This window comes from Dendronephthya gigantea, unplaced genomic scaffold (genome assembly GCF_004324835.1).
Source record: "Dendronephthya gigantea isolate DGI-Jeju-01 unplaced genomic scaffold, DenGig_1.0 000000F, whole genome shotgun sequence".
NCBI classification, from domain to species: Eukaryota; Metazoa; Cnidaria; class Anthozoa; order Malacalcyonacea; family Nephtheidae; genus Dendronephthya; species Dendronephthya gigantea.
The window spans coordinates 4,559,500-4,571,356 of NW_021163010.1; the positions used below are offsets into that span (position 1 = coordinate 4,559,500).

Consider the following 11,857-nt stretch of genomic DNA (forward strand, 5'->3'; position numbering starts at 1 on the left):
TTGTTCTGTTTAAGATTTGGAAATAAAAACCTCTTGAACTAGAAAAAGTTTCTTGAAAACCTATTCAATGTAACTAGCCTCTTGCCTGACTTAACAACTTTGGCCATACACGCTATGCATAATTCAAAATTGTGTGGCCATAATCATGCAACAACTTCATCCTGTTGCAAGTTACTAGTCCTGACAAGCCAGGTTTTCTGCCTACACCCATCCCGAGTCTTGCGAGGTTGCGTTCGGGTATGGAACAATAGCCTGTACCTGCAAAGTTCACTGGTGTTGAAAGTTGAAACTTCTTAATAAAAGAACCGAACTCCTAAACCGGGCTGTATTTAAGAAAGATCACGCCCTGAGGAACTAAGCCATACTAGATCCGAACATATCACGATCTTACCACGAGCAGTGACGAGTTTGTACAATGTCTAAACAACATGGCCGCCGCATAGGGCGCCAGTTTCCATAGAAATGTTTTTTAAAACCATATCTAATATTTGGATTTGAAGAAGCATGTTTCATTATCCAAGCAAAACATCAAAATCTGGCCGCGTCGTTCAGAAAGACGTAAGTTGTAAGAGGTTCACAATAAATTGTCAAATCGTGACACGGCTCTTTCCCACCCTATTAACTTTCCCTAGTTGGCTGACTGATATTTTTTGTTTTCTGATGCACGCAAAGGAGCTTCTTTGAATCATATATATTAACACCAATATAGAAAGAAGAGAGAAACTGTTTAGGAGCATCCAACAAAATTTGTCTAGTGAAAGATTAGTAATATACTATAGTTCATAAGATTAAACCTTGTTGATGGTAATCACTAATGCAGTTATGCACCCGCTAAACTTTATGCATTAACAAGCAATATATTTGTTCAATATACTTGCAACTTGTTCCAGGAGCCAATTATCCACTACCTTTTTTTCTTCTTTGTCAAAGATGAAAGTCTCTGGAGATAAGTTGAACCAATTAAGTGGTCTTTGAGCTTTAACCAAGTAACAATTCACAATGCATGACTCCCCTAAAAATGCACACAAATTCACACCTGACTTTTCCCCCTTTTCCCTTTTCACCCAAAAGTTGCTTTATAATAATAATTACATTTCACTCTTCTCAGTCTGGCAATCTAGGTCTGCATTATAGTTTTCAAGCGCATGCAACTACAGTGAATGAAAGGCCAACTCCAAGACAGGTATAGGCTAGATCTCTAATTTACATTATTTATGTACCTTTAATGATAAATGCAGGGCCGTAACTAGAACAATAATTGGGGGGGTGTTTATTCATAGATTCAGTTCTGCCCGACGGATTTCCATTGTGAGCTATTGCACTTACAAAAGAAACCCGTCGGGCAGAACTAAATTAATATATGAATAAACACCCCCCCAATTATCGTTCTAGTTACGGCCCGGGATAAATGATAAATTGATAAATGAATGCATTCCTCTAGCCCAGTGGCTTAATTTGTAAAATAGAAGCGCATTGTTTATATGAAAGTTGTAGATGCTTATATTACCTTGACATCAGTAACTCTCAAATTGTTGTCAGGTTGAATGGGGTCTAGATACCCCATTCTGTTTCGATCTAAGCTGGTACAATACTGTACTAAATTATTTAACATGGATATCCAAAATGCATCTTAGCAAGGTTATCAGAGTTTGATTTGTTCGGAATATTTTTTTAGAATTCTGGAGAAAGAAAAACTGTACAAGAAAATGATTTTTTGATAACCCCTTCCGTATCCAATCCAATTATTCATTGTTCAGCAAGATTCAGGATTTCACCAAGTACAGAAAATGGTGGGTATGCTATTATATATCACCTATAACGAAGAGTGGACCATTCCTGCACTTGCCAGGAGTACATTCCCCACACCCACGTAGTTAATCTATCCCAGTAAAAAACAGCTTTGATCCCCAGTGTTAATGCCGGCTTGACTACAAGTGTTGTGTTAAACTTTCAAGATCCATCCTAAGAATGCAAACTAGGTAAACAGGGTCTAATGGAGGAGTTACAACCACAATAGTGTTTTATAATTAGTGTTTACTATAGGATTTACGTGGGTATACATGTCACGTTTCTAGGAAATTTGATTGGATGCAATTATTTAATTGTATATTTAATTATTCATGTACAATAAACACAACTAAGTGATATTAAGCCTCGCTGGTTTGGAGTCAATAATAAGTGTTTTGCAATAGTACTTTTGCAATAGTATATTTTCATCTACTTGAGATAACAGGTATGTGCATTCAGGGTTGTGTTTTGTTAAGTATCATGTCAGTTCAACGCGCGAAAAACGTAGCCCAAAAGGGACCATAAATGAAACCAGGTCGATGAAACTACTCGCATGCGAACTACAGCTACAAGCCTACAATACTATATAACCCTTCGAAAAAAACCTATCTCAATTGACAAATCTTTTCGGTGTTAGTCGTGTAGTATTATTTACGTCACTATGCAGTCTTTTGTCGGTATCTTCTCTTTTGTACCGATTAGTGCCGATTAATGTTTTGATAATTACCGATATTGATTTGAAACTTTTAGCTACTAAAAATAGGCTAAATTAATAAGGCGCCGTATTTCAGACGGAATACTGACGCAGTAAGAAACTGAATTTTGATTTAATTCTCTCGAATTTTAGAGTCTAGCATTGTTCAGAGCTCTGAGGCACCTGAGCTTGTACGTCAAAATACGCAGACATTTCATGATCTAAATAGAGTACAAAGACAGATCTTGCATCCTGTTCCCGCCAGTATGACTGATAGTTTCTCATTGGCTGCCAATATCAAGCACAAGGATAGCGGTGTAAAACTACCTCAGCGAACCAACAATAGCACCGTTAACAATCAAGATAAACATTTTAGTGATTTACAATTGCCAGGTACTGTATACTAATATCATTTTTATGTAGCCTACGTCTGCTTGCTGTGAACGTTTCTACAAATTACGGTTATAGAAACACGCGTGGGAGTTTGGGAGAACGAGAAATAATCAGTGGGATTATTACAGCACGTTATTTCGAGTTCTCCCAAACTCCCAGTGTTTCTATAACTGTATAGAAACACAGGAAAAAATATTTTCTATTTCTTTTACAATATAACTCAATAAAAAGATTTTGTACAAATATTATAATTCGATTCAATTACAATTTTTCATTACATCGCTTCGCTTGTCAAGTTCGGCGGGCAAATTCCCGTGTTTCTTGTGTTTCTATACTGTTATAGAAACACGCTTCTCGACCAATCAGCACGCACGTATTATAAATGTTATACTATAAAGTTATGTACTAGAAATGTATGTCGAGTCACTGGAAGCCAAAATGTCGATTTAACAGGGGAGTTTACACCAACTATTATTTCAGTTTAACCTTTTCTGGTAGAATTCGGATTAGCGATAAATGTTTAATGGTTTTAAAAGTGTTCAATTGTTCTTTTTTTTTCACATTATAATACATCTTCAAAACTGGGGACCATTTTGAAAACCTCCGCCTGCAATTTCATTCCACTGATTTGAAAACCATTGCAAGAGTCACATGAAATTAACTTAATTTTTGATTAATGCTGGAAAACGTAATGAGTCTTTGGATACAAAGTAATCCCTGCGTTAGCTTGCGAGGTTGATCCCCAAATTGCTCCTTTTTCTTTTTATATTCCCCTAATATAATTCCTAAATAACTGGTTGGTAATACCATTATGGCCAATTTCAAAGAAATGCATGGCTGTCAGGCTGTGTGGCCTCGTTTTCTATTTTTAAGAGCCTATTCAAAGAGATGTGGAAAACTTTATCACTCTAGTTACTAAAAAAAAAAATCACTGGACAGTAAAGCTAATTACCTGACAATTCGGTTGTAAAGAACTAACACCTAGTCTCATTAATCCCGTTTAAACGGAAGACAACGGATGGGCGATCCCGTAGTGAGCTTTTCATATCTTAAACCTCATTTTCCCTCATTTTTTTCCCACGAAAACAGGTGTCGTAGAATAATTATTTATATTTATTCATGAACCTGTCAGGCGCAAACGTTATGAATTAATTCGTGCAAATTACCACATTTATAAATAATAAATGACATGCAGTTATCAATAAGGACGTAGTGTTTGTATTCGTGGAGTAAATGTTGAACTTCGAATAGATATCGGATGCACGGAAATCTTCTCCAGGTGTTATTTGAATTTGGATGCTACGAAATATTTTCCGAGTTTATGTGATCCGATGAAAAAAGGTGATCCGATGGAAAAGCTTCCAGCTATTCAGTCTAGCCATTTAGTGACAAGGACTGACATTTCTCTTGGTATGCAAATGTATACTAGACTTGGTTCAATAGAATTTATATAACAAATGTATTTCTACGTAGGTACTATTTCAGTCGAGTGTGAGGATTTATTGTTGCATTTGTTGTGGAGTTGTAGTTAATAGGGCCTGATCTCAAAGGTGGACTGGAATGTACTGCGTATTCAGCCTCTTCCTTATGTTTGTGTATACTGCAAAGATGTCTAGAAATTTATGTGTAGTGTACTATAAACGAGGAATATATTGAGCAGGTGTCTTTGGTTCTACGGCCGGGGTCACTATAACGTCTAAAAGAAAGAAAATTGCCCCAAAACATCTTAATTTTAACGCCTGTCAGCAACCTTTTGTTAATAGGATTGTTCTCCAAAAACCTTCCCATGGGCAAATACACAATTATCATAAATAAACAATATGTTATTTGTAGGTGATCGTGTATTGTTTACTGAAACAGCCTCCGCCCCAGGCGTTCCTGTTGTATATCGTTTACCCGAAGATCGCCATACCAATCCAGATCGTCTTAATCTAGACAGGTATAAATTTTCAATCTCCTTATGACAATATAGGTCAACTGGAAGGCTAACTCCGGGGAGAGCACTTTTTAGTTTTTCTTAGTTATGAGCAAAAATGCTTTACGTTTTGCTGTATACAAAAATGAAGCTATTGAAGAATCCTATTTGTTATCGAAATTACACTGATTTAACTGAAAGAGGGGTAAAAAAATAATTACCAATAATTGAGCGTTGTTTAAGATCACGTTCAAGTGATTGAACTGCATCTGCATTCCGATTTTAGTTTTTCGTTTATATTTTAATATTAACTCGATTACAGGATTATCCAACACTTGAAAGCAATAGATTCGTTCATATCTTATTCAAGTTGTATTTTTTTGGGTTTTTTTGTTCTTTTAGGAGGAAATTAAACGTGTGTCCAATATTGGAAGGCGAAGATCACGTTCGACTTTTGAACTTTCAACATAATATGATATCCAAGATTGAAAATATATCTCAGCTAAAGAGATTGATATTTCTCGACTTTTATGATAATCACTTGGAGTGCATATCCGGCTTGTCGTCTCTGAAATCACTGAGAGTTCTGATGCTTGGAAAAAATAGGTAGCCTATATTGCAAGTGGATGTTTTAACCATAGATATATATATGCATAAAATGCTCTCAATGAAAGTATAAGTGTACTGTATTATAAATAAACTACCGAAAGTCCAAATTTTTCTATTCTTACAGAATACGGAAAATAGAAAATTTAGATGCGTTAACTAAACTGGACGTATTGGATCTCCATGGAAACAAGGTAATTTTCGTCAATTTTCACATTACAATTTTGCTTATTCCCATACGTATGCAAATTTGTTGCATTGAAGGTGATATAACTAATTCTATTACTGTTAACTAGCTTTCAAGCATTGACAATCTAAATCATCTGTCGGAGTTGAGAGTACTAAATCTTGCTGGGAATGACATTTCTGTGGTTCGAAATCTGCACGGTATGCAAGCATTGGCCGAATTAAATTTGAGAAGAAATAAAATTGTTTCTGTGGTAAGTTAATAATTTAATCATTCTACACCCAATCCCATGCACGTGCATGTCATTTTAATCTCGGGAGACAATTTCGTCTTACCAACTGATGTTTTTCATTGCTTTTTTATATTTTTATAGTCGGAGATAGATCAACTTCCCAATTTACAAAGGCTTTTTCTGAGTTTCAACTCAATTCAAAGGTGTGTAAGTTTTTTTTAAATGAAAATGCCAATCAGATGACGTATTGGGTGTAAATAGGAGTAGAGTTTTCTCTTGGTAATGCGCAAAATGAGGTGACGTAGGTGGTCACATTGAAGAAATAAGGGGCAGTAAACAATAATTAATTACATTGCTATATCAAAATATAAAATAAACTTTCTGTTGATCATTATTTATCCAACACGTTTCCATTGCTCACTCCAACCTAACTGTTCACCATCTTTTGTTTATAGTTTTGATGACATTAGATGTCTTTCACAATGCAATGCACTTTCAGAATTGTCAATCGATGGAAATCCATTTTCACTGGAAGTGTCTTATAAACATTGTGTTTTGAGAAATGTTCCAAATCTTCGTCAATTTGATATGAGAAGAATAACAGTAAGTTGCTTATACAGTCCATACGCCTGTTCATGGTGTACAAACAATGTTGTTTTCGCGGGTGAATTTGTTAATCACGATGCAAACTCGTGATCGTCAAACTTCCATTGTCAACCTGTAGTACGGGTACTATGTACGTTAACCGGATGTCTTACTGTGACAGGAAGAAGAGAAGAGACTGGCAAATGTGATTTCGAAGAAAGAAGACGACAGAAAGAAAGAACAGGGAAGAATTACGCATATTAAGGTAAATCAGGAGATAAGAGTTGATCGCGGTGTGGAATGAAACTATATATAGCTAAAACAATTGATTTTAGATTATACGAACAATCACGTCTTGAATTCATGTGAAAGGAAATAGCATATATCCTTACAATAACAAACACTGTACGTTTACCTTTACAATAACAAACATACTGTACGTTTAATCCTCAGCATGATGTCAGAATAATATAAGACTTTGAAAGAATTATCTATATATAAACTTGTGTTGTATACTCGTAGCTCTCAAGGTTCTCCCGTGGTATCGCTCGCGACCTCACTCGCGTGCGTCCGCTTAGAAGATTTTGTATAGTCTGTCAAATTGTCTTGTTGAAGCAATTTTTTTATCTCTCCAGGAAAAGAAAAGGATGGCGATAAACAATGCTCAAAAACAATGGGAGATGTTTCATGTTGATTCTCCAGGCAGTGTAAACAGGTGACTGGCGTATACTTCTACCATCTCTCGTAACTTGTAAAATTGCCTAATATTTCATGATGCTCAACCTAATTATGATAAAATATGAAACTCGTGAAACAGTATTACCTAAACTTAAAGTCGTTTGTCAAATTGAGCGCACATTGCTCATATAGTATAGCGCACAATGAATGAGGCAAATGACTGAAACCAGTCAATTAATTTAATAATTTCGTTTTTTGACCGTTTTTATAGTAAATCCTCACTGGACGACAAAACATCCGCGACAGAAACGTTGAGGTATATTAATTGAATATATGATGAAATTATGATAATTTATTGATGAGAGTATTATCCGGTATCTTCTGGCACCCAAGAATTAGTGCTGCTCTCGTGTTGTTTATAGTTATGTTGCACTTGTAGTAATGTATACACCATGTTCTCCGCATTCATGGGTTCCCGTTTCCCTCTCATGCATTTTTCACTAAAATCCCTCCTTCCCGATTAGGGCAACTCTCTTACCCACATTCTGACCCCTTCTATTGGATAGAAGGCCCTTCTATCCATCAATTATTATATATAGCTACTTAGACGTGATATTCTTTTATAGTCAACTGGAAGGAGTGTCTGACTCAACCATCTGTCATCTTGCTGAACTGGAAGGGGAGACGTTATATCTATACGGTCCTGGTTCATTAGATGCGCTGGACCGTAACTGGGGACAGCAAGCTGCTAATACCGTCACTAATGTCGTGTTCAAGTTCATTGATTTTGATGATATCGTGCCACATCTTGGGAAGATACAAATTAAATTTCCAGTTGTACAGGTGGATTTATAATAGTGTTTCTGACTGGGTAGAAAGTGCATGTTTTTTTACACTTGTAACCAAAGTCGATATCAATTTTGGGTTTACAGATCAGTTGCTTTTGCGTCTACGTTTTCAATTTCATCCCACCACGAGACGGCAAATTACCGTGTTATTCACCTGTTTTTGTACCTGCATGAACAATACACTTCATTACCATGCAAGTTCTTTACCCTTAAAGGGGCTGTTTACATGCTGTGAGCCCGGTTAGCCAAGATTCTACAAAGCGTGAGAGGACTTTGAGGTATTGAAATTAGTCTTTATGACACCAGACAAACACATGCTATTGTTGTGGTGATTATACGACTGCCAGGATCATGTTATCTGCTCATTTCAATACCTCAACATCATCTCACGCTTTGTTGAATCTCGGGTAACCGGGCTCATGTAAACAGCCCCTTATTAAAGTGAATAAAGATCACAGATTGTGCGCGAATACAATACAGATCTAAATTTCTATACACATGTTCCCCTTGACGAAGCTGATTATCCACATTTGTTCCGTTTTTTTTAGAATCTGGTATTTTCTAATACAAACATTAAGAGTTTACCACAAATTAATGCCCTGGCCGTGGTCAAGCATCTGGAATGTTTGACGATCAGTGATGATAATCCAGTAACATACTTTCATCTCTGGAAACCGTACACGCTATTTCGGCTAGCGCATCTATCTCTACATCACTTGAATGATATGGAGGTATTGTATATAACAGCTTTACGTTGACAGTTTAGGACGAAATGTCGAAAGCATTGACTGATATAAACCTAGTTTCTACTGTTTTATTTTCGCTATACATGAAGTTGCAATCAACTGATTTTTCAACTTCCCGTACGAATAGATCACGGGCGAAGATATTGTTAAAGCAGAGAAATTATTTGGGACGTTGTCTCATTTCACGACTTCAAATCTTCCGCAGTCTCGACTTCTGTCTCTACTTGGTGATAATAGGTGAGCTAATAATGCTATTGAAATTGTGTTATGGTGAAATGGTATCAATGCTATTATGGTGGTATAGTAGGTGGATAGGTGTTAGTGAAATTATTAAAATTGTGTCACAATTTTGACTGAGCTGATAGTGCTTGATCTTACTATCGAAAGCTGTTGACAGCTGTTTCGCCCTAATTAGGGGCTCATCAACAAATATGATTTCTTGTAAATACTGTGTTCTAGAAAACGGCAAGCAGTTCTCGATTCAGAGAAGGCCAAGAAATCTGAAGGGAAACATGAACGGTAACGACTATCATTTTACTAAAAGCGTGCAAAACCTCTTATTTCAGCGCGTATTATTCACACAAACATCTAACAGTTGGGCATTATGGTTATTTTCATCGACCAATTCCATTTGTTAGAATCCATCAAAAAGACGATAATTGCAGCAATAACTCGTGTAAACAGTCTTTATTATTCTCTCTTGATAGTACCTTGTCGAATGAAGGTCTGGGACGTGCAGGTTTACTGTATAGATCTCCTCAAATGGTAGAAAACGCTAAAACGGTATTGTACTACTTTATAATTTATTAACTCATTATTATTTATTTATTAAGTTTTTGGCCTCATCAAAATCCCATCGCTTAGTAACCTTGAACCCGGTTCACAAAAAGAGACTAAATTTCGTATCGAACACTCTGCATCTGGCACGTGGACGTAATCTGACGTTATAATTTTCCATCTTTGGTAGGAACGTAATATATGCCAAGTATTTTGTGAGAATTTTGTGAAAAACTTGGTTGAAACATGTGTTAGTAACCACGAGAAAACGATGAAATTAGAAAGTTTGTATCCGCAGATATTGCAAGAAATGGTGCAGGAGTACTTAAAAGAAATGAAAAACTTTGACAAATTCGTGGAGAAAAGCCTTGAAAAAGTTTGAAACTTTCTTTAATATGAATAAATCTGGAATCCAGGCTAGTCATGTTTACTGGATTATATATAGATCTGGAGCACATCTAGCCAATCAGAATCTGGTGTACCCAGGATGGTGGCGAGCGTACTCAAAATTTGAATTCTGAACATCAGTAATGCGCATTCATTTTTTTATATCGCCTCTTACAAAACATCATGTATACGTCAGTAGGCATGGGAGTCAATTCACCTTACCTGGAGAGCGGGGATAGTAGGCCAATATCGTACTCGTGACGTATTGTTCAAAAAGAAGTATTATAATGTAGTTCTATATTTATATGTACATAGCTCTTTTTCTAAAACATCAACCGTTTCACTTTTTTAAAAAGGGAAGCTGAAATGTGTATAGGGTTGGGTTGATTGTCAAAACTGCAAGGTACCGTTAGTGCGAATTTGTGTTCTTCTGGTCAATTCGGAAATTTAATCTACCGTGCATTCATTTGCGTCCAGGTGTCTTTATTTATTTGAGGCTAATATTTTCAGAAGTTACGATCACCCTTAATCACCCTTATGATCATTTAAGATTGGATTGTCTTTTGTGTATGACCATCCGACCAATGTTCGAATGAAACAATTTGACCAATAGGAAGAAGAGGAATGGTTCTAATTTGCGAGGCGAGTCTGAATAACTGAAACTCGATTTTCGCTGTGCCAAGATGTGGTATCGAACGACCGGTACATTTATAAAGAAAGAAGCTCAAATAAAACCCTCATATTATGGCCGTTTGCTCACCTAAAGCAAACGTGAGTGATGTTTGATATATTAGTTGTGTTTAGGTCGTGCTTTGTTTAATGTTAAGGTTCTGGCTTAACATATTCACTTCCTAAAGATCTGAGTGTCTTGACATAGCTAAAGCTTCGTGAGCCTTCGTCTTGTTTTAAATGTGTAAGCCCTTAAACTTTTGCCTGTATAATGGTGTTTTACAATACCATTTGGACTCTGTGTAGCTTTAGTTTAAATTATCTTCTTTATCGGACACGAATCGACAGGAGTTCATTTGTCTCGCGAAACCACCGAGACTATAAAGCACAAAGGCGTGCGCGCTCCCGTAAACATACATGTCATCTGTAGTATACCATTATATGGTTAAGCCATAATTTCTTGTAGTAACGTTGAAACCATCCAGAATTCCGTGATTGTAACTAATGTTCGCTCTTTCATTAATTGCAGTTCGTGAAAATCGACAATAAGATCGACAATTGCAGTGATGTTAGATCGTTGGCAGCAAGTGTGGGAGTTATATACCTTGGATTCCCCAAATACTTTGAAAGTCACTGGTGTCTAGCTATTTTGGGTATGCAGAAAATGCAAAAGTAAAAAAGAAAAACAAGACAATGCAAGGTACAACAAGCTGGCAGAAGTACAGATTAGCAGGTTTAATAACAGACCGGGGATGTTCGCCTACAGGCCGGGAAATATTGAAGAACGACTCTCGATCAGTGAGTTAACCACGGATTGTTAACTCAGAGTAACAATAATATTAATAAGTAGAAATCAGCTAGCATGAAACTGAATTAATGTCTGGGTTAAGGAAATCAGCTCATCTACGTACTCAATGCTCAATTTAGAAGAAAAATAGGAAGCACGATAAACAAACAAAAACTCCAGAAATCACAGGTCTGTAGGCTTCAGCCTATGTAGCCCGTAGTGAATCCGTGGGTTTCCGCCATTGACTGAAACAAACTAAATTTTTTTCTTAAGTGGTACTCGTTGTCATCTGGAAAGATAAGCATCGTCGTAAACAAGTCAACCAAGGATCAATAACGTTCAGGCAAGTCATTAATTGTTAGAGAGAGGCCACACGCCATGCGGGTGCAGACAGGTGCTCATTTATTTAAATCTTGCAACTACATTCTCCGGGAAATTTAGAAACCTAGCTGCATTGCAGTCTTGCATGTACTGTTGGCAAAAAGCACAGCGTTGAAACATCTATTACTCAAGCGAGCGCTGTTGTTTAAGGCTGAGTTTGCTCGTTTTGAACACATGAAAATAT

At 36.6% G+C, this 11,857-nt stretch overlaps 1 protein-coding gene and 1 long non-coding RNA gene across 6 annotated transcripts; both read left to right on the forward strand.

Moving 5' to 3' along the window:
- Nucleotides 1-388: 388 nt before the first annotated feature.
- LOC114520959 (leucine-rich repeat-containing protein 49-like) lies at nt 389-10,265 on the forward strand. 5 transcript variants are annotated; one of them, XM_028541342.1, is made up of 19 exons: nt 389-558; nt 1,109-1,183; nt 1,676-1,790; nt 2,636-2,875; nt 4,709-4,814; nt 5,193-5,396; nt 5,524-5,590; nt 5,693-5,836; nt 5,957-6,018; nt 6,271-6,418; nt 6,582-6,665; nt 7,036-7,115; nt 7,350-7,394; nt 7,705-7,921; nt 8,475-8,657; nt 8,800-8,909; nt 9,132-9,191; nt 9,380-9,455; nt 9,640-10,265. In XM_028541342.1, the coding sequence occupies exons 1-19, from the start codon at nt 505-507 to the stop codon at nt 9,829-9,831; spliced, it is 2,262 nt and encodes a 753-aa protein (XP_028397143.1). In that variant the 5' UTR covers nt 389-504; the 3' UTR covers nt 9,832-10,265. The 5 variants fall into 5 exon arrangements, with proteins under 5 accessions (XP_028397143.1, XP_028397134.1, XP_028397125.1 ...); XM_028541333.1 differs by having other exon boundaries at nt 520-558; nt 710-1,183; XM_028541324.1 differs by lacking the exon at nt 389-558 and having other exon boundaries at nt 581-1,183.
- A 254-nt stretch (nt 10,266-10,519) lies between these two features.
- Nucleotides 10,520-11,645, forward strand: LOC114519207. Its single transcript, XR_003686558.1, has 3 exons — nt 10,520-10,607; nt 11,035-11,205; nt 11,566-11,645. It is a non-coding gene; the product is annotated as an uncharacterized LOC114519207 (long non-coding RNA).
- The last annotated feature ends 212 nt before the right edge of the window (nt 11,646-11,857 follow it).

What these genes read in the sequence shown, in the direction of transcription:
- LOC114520959 (XM_028541333.1), top strand. Translation starts at nt 1,004, where the DNA reads ATGACTCCCCTAAAAATGCACACAAATTCACACCTGACTTTTCCCCCT. An exon ending in TTGATATGAGAAGAATAACA is followed by an intron (nt 6,419 to 6,581) that starts GTAAGTTGCTTA and finishes TTACTGTGACAG; the next exon opens with GAAGAAGAGAAGAGACTGGC. An exon ending in TTAAATTTCCAGTTGTACAG is followed by an intron (nt 7,922 to 8,474) that starts GTGGATTTATAA and finishes CGTTTTTTTTAG; the next exon opens with AATCTGGTATTTTCTAATAC.